General features: G+C 42.6%; 1 protein-coding gene across 1 annotated transcript in view; it reads left to right on the plus strand.

Moving 5' to 3' along the window:
- Positions 1–6,063: 6,063 nt before the first annotated feature.
- The window catches only part of Wif1 (Wnt inhibitory factor 1), a 63,530-nt gene continuing 54,630 nt past the window's right edge, over positions 6,064–14,963 (plus strand). Inside the window, exons 1-2 of the mRNA XM_048418573.3 lie at positions 6,064–6,583; positions 7,055–7,194. Of these exons, the coding sequence (XP_048274530.2) occupies positions 6,436–6,583; positions 7,055–7,194 (288 nt within the window). The 5' untranslated portion in view covers positions 6,064–6,435. The remainder of the gene's footprint in view (positions 6,584–7,054; positions 7,195–14,963) is intronic.

Genomic DNA, 14,963 nt, shown 5'->3' on the forward strand with positions numbered 1-14,963 from the left:
GCCTTGTTACTATGTGGGTCATCAGGGGAAGAGCATCTGCAGGGGACTGTATCAAGGGTCACCCTTGAGATAAGTCAGGCATCCCGGCCTAGAGACATCCTCCAGATAAGGCTAGGTAGAGAGCAGGAAGCTCAAACATCTGTCTGATTTTCTAGTTGCTTTCCTGGGGGCAGTGAGCACAGAAGTGTTTCCTCCAGCACAGCTGGCAGAGGAAGTCTCACTTCCATAATTCTCTGCTCATAGCCAGCAAGGTTTGGATACCTGGACAAATCCCTTCCCTTCTATATAGATGTGTAGATCATAGAAACGATCCATTTTAAACTGATGGTGGACAGAAGTGCAAGCTCATCTGCGCCGTAGACGTTGGAATCCTGTAGCCTTGGCCTGAGCTACCTTCATCCTGCTGGAAATCCACAGTTCACCACAACCAACAAAGGAAGATTTTGGTTTTATGTTTCAAGTCTTTTGATTTTCACCCAATTCAAGTGCCAGTAACTATAAGCAAACTCATTAACCTAATGTGTATTTGGTTTCCTTACAGAAGACCATGCACACTTATTTAAAACACACGATCTCAGCATATGTATCAGCCAGTGATTATTTACAAGTTAGATTACTTCTACTTATGTATAGCTTAATTGATTAAGTGTTTGCCAAGACAATTTAAAGAGCTGCTAATCTATCATTTTGACACGTATTATTTGAATGCTATCCAAATGAAAATCGTTTATAACCTCCCCCTTAACTATTTTAATTGTTGGCAATAACTGAGCTATTTGTAGAAGTTAATGTTTACCAAAGCCATTCCAGAAAGCTACATAATACTCTATAAATGACAGAACAACAAAACCAGCAGCTGAGTCAAAGTCCTGAGCTACACACACCTTATAAACACACAGAGCACTTGCGTTCTAATCATTACAGCACCCTGGATTTGAGGAATGGGAACAGTGTCTTGTTTTGTTTGTTTTGTTTTGTTTTGTTTTGTTTTTGAAAGCCAGAGTTGTTTCATTTTTCCCTTTTTCTTCTTAGCAAACACAGGTAGCCCTGTAAAGTGAGGACTGACTTTTTAACTTATTTACTATTTGTTATTTACTTATCTTTTTAGCTTTAGAAGTTTCATGGTGACGATGAGCAGGAAACGCCAAAATAGCATCCTTCCACTTTACCATGAAACTTGCAGGGAGGGGGGAAACCAGCTTCTCCAATAGAACCACACTGGGTATATCCACCATTCAGTTCAGCCCTCATGTTAGGGAGTAATTGACCAACATATAACAGACTTCACACTTTCTTTTGTGTGTTTTTATTTGGTTACAATTTGGTAGAGTTTTTTAGTTGTTTTCTGTTTGTTTTTGGTGTGTGGTTTTTTTTTGTTTTCTTGGTTTTGAAGGGTTTGTTGTTGTTTTGGTTTTTGGGAACGAACTTAAAGTTGATTGGCTTGGGAGGGGGAGAGTATCGAGACAGACTTGGGGGAGGGGAAGAATATGCTTATATTTAAAATTGTTTTAAATGATAAAAATGTAATTTGAAAGCTAAAACATTTTATGTAAAACTATCCTAATTTGCTTTACTCTCCCTGTGATATTAGGCAGTGGGATAATTTTCCACCTTCCCCTTTATCATAAAAAATGGTTTTGTTAACATCATAGGGATGAAGCAGCATGGGTAAACAAGAAATTCTGGACGTGGTTTGTGGAAGACAAGATTTGCAAGGTTGGTGGGCAATGGCACCCTGGGAAAAGCAGGCAAGAATGTTGGTGGGGTGCAGAAGGGTGCTTAGGCGGTGTGTGCTTCAGTAATGAGCTGTCATGTATGATGACGTATCTCAGATGATCAAGTCTGTAAAAGGAGGAGCATGCTTGAGCAGGTGACAGCTGCCTGCCTGGGGAGAGACCGACTGAAGCACAAAAGAAGCAACCTCTCTCTACTCTTAAAACATTTTTAACTAAAAGAGCGTCTTATTAGGAAAGTCCCACAGTACATGAAGGGAAAATCATTTTCTATTCCTACTTTCATGCTCTATAGATGCCCACTGGAAATTTCATGGTATATCATCTTCCAGATGGTTCATAGAAATAAATATGAACACAGATTGACAGATAAGCCATGTATTATCATATACATATTGTATATAGTCTTCTAAAAACAAAACTAAATTATGTATAGTATCTGTCTCTTTTTTATTTCTTTTCGTGAGATTTCCTTTCCACAGGAGTATGCTACAAATGTAACTCAGGTATCACTGATGTGCCCAGTTTCCACCCCAACTTCTGTAGCAGCCAAGATAATTGTAGGTAGGTCCTGGCTACAGAAAGGCCACTCGATTAGGGAGAAATCACCCTCATTTTAAGTTGCCTTCCTACCCCTGTGCCTGTACAATTCACATGTCAAATCCCTAGGAATGTTTTGGATAAATGATAAATAAGAAAAAATGTTCAGAATTCCAGATGCCAGATTTCTCCTTTGAACTTCTGTCAAAAGCTGCTATTTTCTGCTCCATGTCATGGTGTGTGGTCTCGTCGTTTCGGTAACTCTGGAGCTCTGAGGTGCAGTCAAGTGCTGCTTTGCCTGTCCTTGGTCCGTGCTTGTCATGCGTTGAGTATTTAGTAAATTTTATTGAATGTGTGAATAAATTAATGGGCAGATAAGTGTGACTACAAACATAAATGGTAGGACTGAACCACACAAGCAGAGGATGCACACTGGACAGAAAATAAAAGAGTTTTCAGAGTAAACATAATGACTCCTAATACACTACATAGACAATGTTTATCAGGCAATCATATTTTCTATTAGAAAAATTTAAAAACATACTTATCCTAAACGAATAATCTACTTTGTTTATCTTTGACTTAAAGGGGATGGGGGATAAAAATCCAGCTCTTGGACAGATTTCCTATGAAGATACACTCTAGAATGGTTAAGAATAGCTCACTTTGTATACACAAAGAATGCTCCTTCCTCCTCTTAAAACCCATTTTCAATCACAAATTTCTTTTTTCTTCTTTGAGACAGGATTTTACTTCATAACCCAAGCTAGCTATGAAGCCCTGGCAATGGTCCTTCTCCTTAGGCTCCGGAGGGCTGCCATCATGGGGTGTCGTGTACCACTACATTTGGCTTAAATTCCAGGTGTGTGAGTGTGTGTATGTGTGTGGGGGGGTGGATGGGTGTGTATGTGCGTGTGTGTGTGAGTGTGTGTGTGGGGTGGATGGGTGTGTATGTGCGTGTGTGTGTATGTGTGTGTGGGAGGTGGATGGGTGTGTATGTGCGTGTGTGTGTATGTGTGTGTGTGGGGTGGATGGGTGTGTAAGTGCGTGTGTGTGTATGTGTGTGTGGGGGGTGGATGGGTGTGTATGTGTGTGTGTGGGGTGGATGGGTGTGTATGTGCGTGTGTGTGCGTGTGTGTGGGGTGGATGGGTGTGTATGTGAATGTGTGTATGTGTGTGTGGGGTGGATGGGTGTGTATGTGAGTGTGTGTATGTGTGTGTGGGGTGGATGGGTGTGTATGTGCGTGTGTGTGTGGGGTGGATGGGTGTGTATGTGCGTGTGTGTGTGTGTGTATGTGTGTGTGTTCATGTGCAATCCACACACAGAGGACACCGTCACTTTTCACCTATTTCCTGAGGCAGGGTTTCCCGCTAAGCACGGCACTGTCCTGAGGCAGGGTTCCCCGCTAAGCACGGCACTGTCCTGAGGCAGGGTTTCCCCCGCTAAGCACGGCACTAGACTGTATGTCCCAGGACCCTCCTGCCCACTTCTCAGCACTCGGGTCACAGGAGAATGCTACCTGGTCCGACTTTCTCTTTGTCGGCGAGATGAACTCAGGTCCTCATGCTTGGTCAGTAAGGGTAAGGGCTCTCACCTGCTTAGACATCTGTTCAGAACCAATAATTTTTAAACAACGTTTTTATATACCTCTTAAAATAAAATGTCTTCTGCTGGAAAGACGTGGACAGAAAGCAACCATTGGTGCTGCTGCTGATGGTGGTGGTGATGATGACGATGGTGATGATGACGATGGTGATGATGACGATGGTGATGATATGATACAAGCTGGACTTGAATTCAAACGAGCCTAAACTGGTTTCGCTTTCATTGAAACCCTCCTGCCTTAGCCTCTGAGTGCTGGGGTAACAGACACAACACCAATCAAGAGAACTACTGAAAAGGGGAATGTGCCCTCATAGCAGGGTAGATTGCTGTTTCAACACCCAAGGCAACTGCCACAGAAAACCCTCACTTCAAAAAAGCTGTTGTAAGTATTTATTCCTTTTTCAGGTCTCAGCTAGTACTTGACAAGAACAGCCTGTAGAGGGCGTCCTTGCACCAAGAGCCATAGAGGACGGAGCAATAACACTAGGGGAGGAAAACCTTCAATGAAAACCACACGCTTCAAGTCAAAGAAAATGTCTATTGTGTTTCAAAATTATTACCTGTGATTGAGTGATGTTGGTTTTTCAATGTTAAAGGATTTTAGGTTTGCCTAATGTAGTACAACATTATACAAATGAATATTCACTGCAACAATAAAATAAAATGTTAAGGCAAGATACTCCGTTTTATGAGATAGGGTCTCAGGTTGCCCAGATTGACTTCAAACTCCACGTAGATTGTATTAACAATAGAGCCCCTGCCTCTAATTCTTTAGCGCTCATATTCTAGCCTGTGCCATTGTAATCAGTTTACATGTTTTGATTTCAAGGAAGAGCGGCTGGGAAACTTGGAGGTAAACAATCTTGTGATTGCTCAGGACAACGAGGTGTCCTTACCGGAGGGGGCTTTGAAGTCAGAGCGATTGTGATTTCAACTCTGGCTCTCATTGCTCACCAGCTGAATATCTGTGCACAATCTACCGAGCTTTTAAAGCTTTAGTTCCTCATCAGTAAAATAAGAATAGTAACAGTAGCTTCCACAAAAGGAATAAACATTATAAAAAACGAAGTTACGTGGAGTTCACATCAGTTCACGATGGACAGTCTTCTTGTGTACCCTCCATACGCACATACTATCCTCTTTCTATCAGCTTGATTTTTTTTTAAAGAAACTTCGTGACTAACATTTGTTGAACATACACATGTCCAACTTCTGTTGTGTAGTTTCTGTTTGATTTTCCCTGCTGAGAGACCCGCTGCTTCGCAAAGATCCTAGGGTGCATTGGTTCAAAAGCAACTGCGTGAGGAAAAAAAAAGTAAACAAAGCTATTCCTGAGTCTGAAAACTTACTGTGTTTTTGAAAACCCGTTTACTTCCGTTTTCTCTGTACATTCAAGGAGTCATGCAAGAGGTAAAAATCTTCTGCGCACGATTGAATGAGGAGGTAGTGCTGGAAGCCCCGGCCAGCAAAGTGCTCTTCCCAAAAGATCCGCCGAACACCTAAGATTTCAGAGACTGGGCTCACGCCTTCATATTTTTTCTCCAAAATCCAATTTTTAGGGGAGTCTTACCCTCGTGGGCAAGGTGTGTGTCTGTGTGTGGGAGGGGCGCGGGGCGGTCACAGCTCACAGCTATCATCCTGGGCCGAGGGAAGTATTCTGGGTGCGATTGGGTTATCAAGCAGACAAACCACGCCACCTGTCGGGTACCGACCCAGTACACAAATGAAAAGTCCCTCCGAGGCCTAGCGCTTGCAATAGCCCGCCCTAGCCTGCAGAATCTCAGTATCTAACTTCCCGGGAAAGGGCTAAACTGTCAGCTAGAGAAGACAGGGTTTGCAGACAAGCACGCAGACATACACTTAGACAGTGAAGGTGGACCAGGTGCGTTCAGTTAGCCCCCGGGGTGGAAGACGGAGTTATTATCATCTTTGATGGCCAATCGCGCCCAGCTTTCCCCCGTTCACTGCATCCCTGCTCCCACACACGTCTCTTCTGGCAGAAGAAGGATCGAGAGATGACCTTGAAGTCCCTTTGGGTGCATTTTCTCTGTTGTGTTTCCTTCACAACCCGGGGCGTGCAGCACTTCATTCATCTGGAGCAAGCGAGCGAGCACGGTCTCCCGGGTACCACGGCCCCGCCCACGCGGCCCCGCAGCGCCCCTTAGTGGCGGCCGCCCCAGCTCTTAGCGCTCGCCGGTGCCAGCCTTTCCCGCGGTTCCTCCCTCCAGCGTGTGATCCTCTAGTTGCTGGCACTGCGGGACGTGCTGGCACCGCCAGCTTTGCCAGCATCGTGTCTCTCCGGTCCCCTCTCCCTCTAGGCCCCCTCCTTCTGCGCGGCCGCGCGTACACTCCCTCCTCTCCAGCACTCCCCGGGCTCACTCGCACCGGAGACCAAGACCGGAGACTTGAAAGTCCAGCCGTTTTAAGTGGGAGCAGCTCCAGCCCCGCCAGCTGCAACCAAAAAAGAAGAAAAAGAAAACAGAAAAGAAAAAGAAGGAAAACCGAGAACTTCACAAGCGCAGGTTATTGCTGCGGCAGGAGTTGCTCCTGAGCAGCATGGCCCGGAGAAGCGCTGTCCCAGCTTTCGCACTCCGGCTCTGGACCATCTTACCTTGCCTCCTCCTCCTGCGAGCAGTTGCCGGGCAGCCGCCAGAGGAGAGTTTGTACCTGTGGATCGACGCCCATCAGGCGAGAGTGCTCATAGGTAAGGCCCTGCACTTGTACCTTCCCAGTCTGTCCTTAGTCTCTCCATACATGCACCGAATGTGCTTTAAACTTAACTTCGAGGGTGCAGTTTGCACCCTTCTTTTAAAACCAGTGTCTTCCATTTGGACGTTTCATTTATGAGTTTCTTTCTCAAAAAAGCAAAGGCGAGTGGGGAGGTGGTGGCGCATGCCTTTAATCCCAGACCTTGGGAGGCAGAGGCAGGCAGGTCTAGTCCTGACTGCAGAGTTGTTAGAGGAACCCAGCATCAGCACTGCTTGACATCGTGTTAGCAAGCCCGGTTCTTAACCACGCACGGACAGAAAGTAACCCTATTAACGCTGGCAGGTGCTTTATGAAACAAACAAACAAACAAACCGCTAGTTCTTCCAGGTTTTTGCTTTCTGCATGAGACGCCTGTTTCTTCGAAATGAATCTGGTTTGATACCTTTGTTTATTATTTACACGACAGGATTTGAAGAAGATATTCTGATTGTCTCAGAGGGGAAAATGGCCCCCTTCACACATGATTTCAGGAAAGCCCAGCAGAGAATGCCAGCCATTCCTGTCAATATCCACTCCATGAATTTTACCTGGCAAGCGGCGGGGCAGGTAAGTTCTGATGAGAGAGAGCGAGAACTCACTCTGGTATTTCTTCTCTCTAGTGGCAAGCAGCAGTAGTAATGGTGTGTGATGTAGTAACATTTACGGTTCTATACAAGTTCTTGTCTGGCTGCCAAAGCAAAAAAGGGATCAGTGCCAATGTATTTGAAGTTGTCAAATAAATGGAATAATCTAAGAGGCAATGTGCCTGCGATCACCATTTTAATAAGATTCGATGTCTTGAGGTTGTGAATATAAAGACCCCAGATATTCATAATCACTGGTATTAAACAATTAACAAAACATTTAAAATACTTTCTATACTAAGTGATAAACATTTGTGACATTATTTATGCTTAACAACACAATAAGTTTAAATGTATTCTTGGCATGCGTTTCTAAAGGCTGATATGTTGAGTTTGCTCAGAGAAATGTGATGCCATCCATTTCTGGAAGAGGTTCATAGACTCAAAAGAAATAAAATAAAACAATGAAAATTACAGACTACTGATTTTTTAAGTGACCATTCAAATTGCTTGTCTATGAAAAAAGAAGCAAAGTCTATGTTAATGAAGCATTCCTCTTTGTACTTAACACGCAATAGACTTTTTGTGTTACCTTCTATACATCTTCCTGACAATATTAATGGCCTCTTATTTGGGTAGCACAAAGTGTCTGTGTGACTTTAATTTCTGAGGCACGACTGTCTAGAGGACAAGCGGTGAGCCATAAATTCTGCTCATTAGTTGGTAAAAAAATGTGTCTACTACGAAAACCATTGTAATTATAATTAACTGCACATTTTCAGGTTTTTTTTAAATTCTAAAATTGCTTAAATAGCCATTTTCAAGAAGAATGTAATCAAGAAAACACTTTATAAAAAGCAACTATGCTAAATCAGGAAACCACTTTGGTTCCCTGTAATTGCCTATTACAGCACAGGCGGGGCCATTTCAGCTGTCTTTTAACCCTCGGTTTGTTCTATTTTTTTTTTAATTTTCTTTTAAAATAGACCACATCCAGACCTTCAATGTTCCTATTGCTGTGCGTTTTTGTTAAGTGATGTTTAGTGGACCCGGGTCATGGAGTCTGTGGCCCCTTTGCACAGATAAGTGGTTCTTTTCTTGTCTGCAGGTCTCTCTTCACAGAAACTCTATCTGCAGTTTAGTTTGGAATATTGTGAAATCAGTGATGAATAACTGGCCTTTCCTGGCTTCCTTCTCTTTCACCCAACTCTGTTTACTGGTGGTTAACCACTTGTTATTGCACTCAGCAGTTTGTATTTTAAAGAGATTTGTTCATAATAATGGATCCATCAAAAGCATTAGAAAGTAGTTCAACACCCACCCAGCCACCCCATCAGGTGAAAGAGTTGCATTATTGGAAAATAGTAGAGAATGTCAAGCTCCCAAGCACAGTCACAGACCCCCCTCCCCCCCCCCCACAAACACCGCACGTCTTCTGGAGAATGACAAGCCAAGGCTTTCATTCCTTGCTGCCTGCTCTGTCGTTTTGTAACTGCATATTTGCAAACACTGGCTTCTTGCTGAATATAAAATGGACTCACATAGTCAGCAATTTCAGAACTGTCTTGTGAGGGGTTAGGGGAAATGGCAGAACTAGCTAAAGATGAAGAGTCTGGTGTTTTATGTCTTCCTGCTCAGGTGTTGATTAAATGTATGGTTTATCTCTTTAGGTAGAACATTAGCACCCCAAGAAGTTACCTTGTTCTCTGTGGAGAGGTGACTCCAGGTCATTACACGGCATCTGAGGTGTGCTCTTCTTATGTAGAGGAGTGTATAGCGGGGGAGAACTCCACAATGCCAAAAGAAATATGTTTTAAAATCTTGTTTAAATATAACTAATTTTGCTCCCTAAAAATAATGTGATTCCAGCACCATATATATTTTAAAATACCAGGGAAATTTGAAAATGGAAAAAAATAATAAATTCAGTATCAATTAAGTATTTTGACAGGCATGCATAGCTAAAGCCACCCATATTAAAACATGAAAAATGAAAAATTGACCCCATTATCTGGTTATTTAATCCAAATGTTATCAAACATTTAGACATTTCAACACCACAGAAACAAAATGTATCTGATCATTACATGTTAAGCTTTGGCTGTTTTAGCAACTTATGGACCAAGCTTTTTGTCATTTTTGTTTGTTTTTCTTAAGATTCAAGACCTAGTAAAAAGCAATAAGTAATTATTTATTTCTAGTAATTTTTGAGTCCAGTCACCCAAAGTGTCGAGAGCCATTTGAAGCACAGCACCTGATCAGCATCAGAGAAGTCCGAGGAGAGCCAAATGAGCTTCGCTTTCCCATAGGAAGTTGGTTCACTCTCGGGCAAGTGCTTTCGGTAGGAACTGTGTGGACTCTTAGGCTGAATGAGACCCTGGGACTCCTAGCAGGACAGTCCCACCAGGACAGGGAACGGCTCAAATGCAAATTTTTCAGTGGGGCGTTTATTTACAGAAACAAACCTTAAGAAAATTGTTATGAGTGTGAATATAAATTTAGCTGAAAAGTCACTTAGAGGTCCAGCGGTCACAGCAATGCATGGTAAAGCAATAACATGGATAGTCTAGGCATCATTTGAGGCCATGGGGAAAATTTTAATAACAAATTAGTCTGTGAAATAGTACATTTTGTTTGATTCCATTATGAATAGGCTGGCTGTCACAGGGAATCTTCTAAGGTGTAAACGCTGGCTATAGATGTACTGTGACAGTTTGGTTTCCTGAGAGTGAGCATGTGTTGATTTGTCTTCAAAAAACTCATTTTATAATAGATATGTGTGAATGGATGAATGAGTTTAAAATTGCACGATGTTCTATGTCATAAATACTTAATATCTACTATTCCTTGTCATTTCTATATTACATACCACTCAGAAAAATGGCATAATAAATGTTTTTTTTTATAGGCAATTATCTATGGAGACCAGGGATTTTACTAATGTTTATGTTGCTTGCTTTTGAAGGCTTTCTGGCCTGAAATTATTCTACCTGAACTTCCTTAGTTTGGGGGTGGGCACTGGGAACATTTGCCCCCAGTTTTTCTTCCATATAAAACACTCACTTTCTGGCCTGCTTTTTCTAAAAGCTTTTAGCTGAGAAGAGTTTCCGTTGAAAAAGGGTTAGGCTCAAAGACTTTGTAATCACGAAGGGGAAAGACCCCTTACGAGTGTGTTCAACTGTTTACAGTTGTTAGTTTTCAGCAAGCCTGTGCCGTATTCATGTTGTTTAAATTTGAGACAGGCAGAGACCATAAACAACCATTTTGGTTTTCTAAATTAGGCACTAATTAAACATTTTATTTGGAAAATAACACTTCCTAAACCCCAAGGCTTTCAAGTAAAAATTTTAATGGGAAGTTTGGTTACACACATCTGAATTCTAACTTTAGGACACCGCTGCTGATTTCCACATGAACCAATTTGGTGCAAAGCCAAAATGTTTATAGATGTATCCCAGTGAGTAGATCTTCATGTATAAGGCTGGCAAAGACTTGATCTTTTTTTTTCTTTATTTCTTTTCTTTTCTTCTTTTTTTTTTCTTTTTCTTTCTTTCTTTTTTTTTTTTTTTTTGAGACAAGGTTTCTCTGTGTAGCTTTGGAGTCTGCCCTGGATATTGTTCTGTAGACCAGGCTGGCTTCAGACTCACAGAAATCTGCCTGCCTCTGCCTCCTGAATGCTAGGATTAATGGTGTACACAACCACTGCCTGGCAAGACTTGATCTTTTAATGATAATGTAGCCAATCGCCTGTAGAAACATTAAGATGCTATGAATCCAGTACTTAATGAGGTTTATTATTTATTTATATTTTTGGATGTATGTGTTTTGATGTTGCTTTTTCCTTTTTTCTTTTTTTTGGGGGGTGGTGGGCACAGTTCATAGAACCATACTGCGCCAGCAGCGTTGACACGCCTTTCTTCTTGTGGCTAAAAGTCTGAGCTTCTTAGCTGGATGACAAGGCCTGGGGTGAAATTGCTGTGTGTGGACTAGAAAAGCCTTGGGTGAAGATCATTAACCAATATGAACTTCAAATCTATCATCTGAATCATGTAACAAGCTCTATCCATCAGTACCAGCTGGTCTAGATCTTAGAGAGCCTGTTTGGTAACGTAGAGTGTATTAGTCCTTATAGCCACTAGAAGTCAGTGGTGTAGTCATTTTCAAAATATTTTAAGATGTCTGCTGTCCTAGTGATGTATATATTTTAGAGGACTTGACTCTATCAGGCTAGACTGCAGAAACATGTTCCTTTGTGCTCTTTAACTTACTATCATTAAGTGCATATAGTGTGTGCACACATGGGCACATGGACAAACGCCAGAGGACAGCCGTGTCCTACACCTTCACTCTCTGCCTAGTCCTTGAGACAGGATCTCACACAGAACCTGGAACGAGGCCGAGAGGCAACATGCCCCAGAGATCCTCATCCCCACCCAGCACACACAACCGCACACAACTGCACCTCCCGGTGCATTTCCGGAGATATGAGTTCCGGAGATACGAGTTCAGGTCCTCCTGTCTGTGCAGCCATTGCTCTTACACATTCAGTTGTCTCCTCGGTCCCCTCCTTTGTTGTTCCGCATGACCATCGAGAATAGAAAATACTGGATTGGATAAACAACTCAAGAGTCAAACACCTACTGCAAAAAAATTTGAGGGTTAGTCCCCTGCACTACCCAAAACAAGAATAGATGATAAATATGCTAAAGTCGCAGTGTGTCAAAGGAAGCATTTCTAGCATGGAAAATTAATTATAAATAAATCAATAATGATCATCATTAGCTCCCTATCAACTAAAAAGTCTTGGATTATCGAAACTACTAATTACTTAAAAATAATAATGGATAAAGCCCACAGACAGCAGGGCATCTTTGTGTGGACTTGCCTTATAATGAGTCCAGTCAGTCACACCCAAATTCAGTTTTAACAGGACGAAAATACCATTTAAAAAGGAGAGAAACAAAAGACCAGGCCACTTCTCCGACTGCCAGCTCAGGTGCTGGCTAATTATTTTAACAAAGCAGTATGATTGCACAGATATGTTTCAGTGATAACGACTAGATGGTCCCATTCCATCGGTCAAATGCCATTGCCATGCCAGAGAGCCCGTTCCCAAGGCAGGAGAGATGTTAGCTGCAGTTTGCAGTCTTGAATTTCCCACTGGAGCGGCTGCATTCCAAAGGTGTGTAGTAAAGTGGGATTTCCCCCTTGACAAAATCAAAGAATAGCAACAGGGGTGAATTTTAACTTGAGAGCATCCTTTTCATCTTCAAAGAGCCTAGCCCGAGCTTCACCACAAGAACACGTTTCTGATAATACTATTATTTAGATCCCTAGATCTTCACTGTCTGCATTTTCTCTAATGGACTTAGGATTGTTTAAGTAACTCCAGTGGTCCCATGTCTTGGGACTCCTGGGGCTTGTCGTTCAAGGCAGTGTGTCTTTAGATCACCAAATGAAGGAAGTAGCTTGTGTTCTGGCCCCTGTTCCACTACTTCGAATATGGAATGTGAATACATTTTACATACCATGGGTGTGATTTTGTTTAAAGGAGGTACACGTCTCAAAAGGGTGACTTTAAGCCTTCAGTGTTACGACTCCACTCTGCCCTGGTCTTTTACACTGTGTTGTGGATACGCCACTGGGGATCAAAGAGGGACTCTGCAGAGAGCCCATTTCATTTAGCAAAGCAGGCATATGCCAGCCATCTGTGCTTCTGCTGATAGAAAACAGAAGTTTCTCAAACTTTTGCCAGAAAAAGGGGGAGGGGCTTCACAGCTTAGAGGAGATGAGTTACAAGGTACCTTGCAAGTCACATCTGGCTCTATAGAGGTCTACATGGCACACATGTAAACTCTGGTATGTCTCCCTTCCACGGTGTGTAGAAGCACACAAACAAATGCTTCAATGATGTCCTTTCTCCTTAGTCCTGACTATGAATAACTTGCACAAATAAAGGTATTTTAAATGTCCATGGTAATGTGGAAATGTCTTAGGTTGGTTTAACTCATCTAATCTATCTACCCCTGATAATTAAGAGAGATGTTTGGGGGAGCTGAGTTTTGTGGCAGTGATTTTCATTCTGTGGGATGAGCTCCAGAGGGGGCCTCGATGACTGCAGTAGTTCAGCTAACTCACTCACGTGATGCAAGAGTAACGTGGTTACGTGCCCAGGGACCTGAAGGAATGGGCAGTGTCCTCCTGCGTAGACTGAGAGCACCAAAGAAATCCACCCTTTTCCTTCTGGGGAGAAGTGGGGCTCTTTAAGCAGGTGCTTGGTGACTTCATTCCCTGAAGGACGAGTCAGATCAGTCACTGATAAAAATTAGGATTCACAGATGCTCGGAGGTGCTAAGGGAGAAGGCAGGCTTCACGTGACCATGTAGGGCTTTACCTCATATCTGAGCAGCCCTGGGCGCCTAATGAAGGGGAGATGAAGGTCAAAGGATAGAGGAAGATCTTGGTGCAAAGGGACAGAAAGTAGAAACCATTCATGTGGTTTGTCTCTCGTCTGTCTTCCCTGCCTTTGAGAGACAGTATTCATTATCCGCACACTTATGCTGGGGATGCATGGAGTGCATTTTGTTTATCTATTGAATGACTGATGCCTTCTCCATCACCTGGATTCAGCTCTTGTCTCTTAGAAGCCTTTGGTAGAATTGGCAATGATTTCTCTTTTCTATCTTTCTTCTTCTTTCTTGTCTTCCCCCACCTCCCTGATTTTGGTGTTACAAACATGCAACTACAAAAAACAGCTTCTGTGGAACTGGAGAAGTGGCTCGGTGGTTAAGGGCGATTGCTGCTCTTCCAGGGGACCCACGGTTGGTTCCCAGTACCTACATGGTGGTTCACAAATGTACCCAACTCCAGGGGTTTCACACCCCCTTCTGCTCTCCATGGCATGTAGTGCACATACATATATCCATACATACAGGCAAAGCACTCATACATATATAAAAATAAACAAATCTTTAAAATAGTTTTTCAAGGGAATAGAACATAATAAATGAATTTAATTTCCTAATGGAAGGAGTGTGTTAATTTAAAGAAAGCAAGTGAGTTGACTTGCCTTCTCAACTACTCTGTAAATATAAAGAAAAGTAAACAGGGGCAGTAATCATCTGGCAGGTGGCTTTCCCATTTAAAGAATAGGAAATTGAACACTGTATGGCGGTTTATTTAGTACGTGATTGTTTCTTCTAATGTTTTATTTTCTTTTAAAATTTATTGCTGCTTAAACACAGTAAAATCACAGAATTATTGCTCTTCTTCCCCGTTTTCCTCAGACAGACATGTGGATGATTATTCTTGTGAAGCTGCACATTTTATCTCTGGGATTTTATGGATGTCTTAGTCAGTGCTCTATTGCTGCAAAGAGACACCATGGCCATGACAATTCTTGCCAAGGAAAGCATTTAATTGAGGTTAATCTGCAGTTTCAGAGGCTCAGTCCCTTATCCTCACGGTGGGTGTATGGCGGCACACAGCAGACACGGTGCTGGAGAAGGAGCCTTCTTATCAGGATCCACAGGCAGGAGGAAGAGAGTGACACTGGACCTGACTGGAACCTTTGAAACCCAGAGCCCGCCCCACGTGGCACACTTCCTATAATAAGGCCACACCTACTCCAACAAGGCCACACTTCCTAATCCTCTCAAGTAGGGCCACTCTCTAATGAACAAGCATTTAAATACATGAGCCCATGGGGTTCATTACTATTCAAACCACTGCAATCTGATATATCTTAGAAAT

Source organism: Myodes glareolus, chromosome 26 (genome assembly GCF_982192425.1).
Source record: "Myodes glareolus chromosome 26, mMyoGla1.1, whole genome shotgun sequence".
NCBI classification, from domain to species: domain Eukaryota; kingdom Metazoa; phylum Chordata; class Mammalia; order Rodentia; family Cricetidae; genus Myodes; species Myodes glareolus.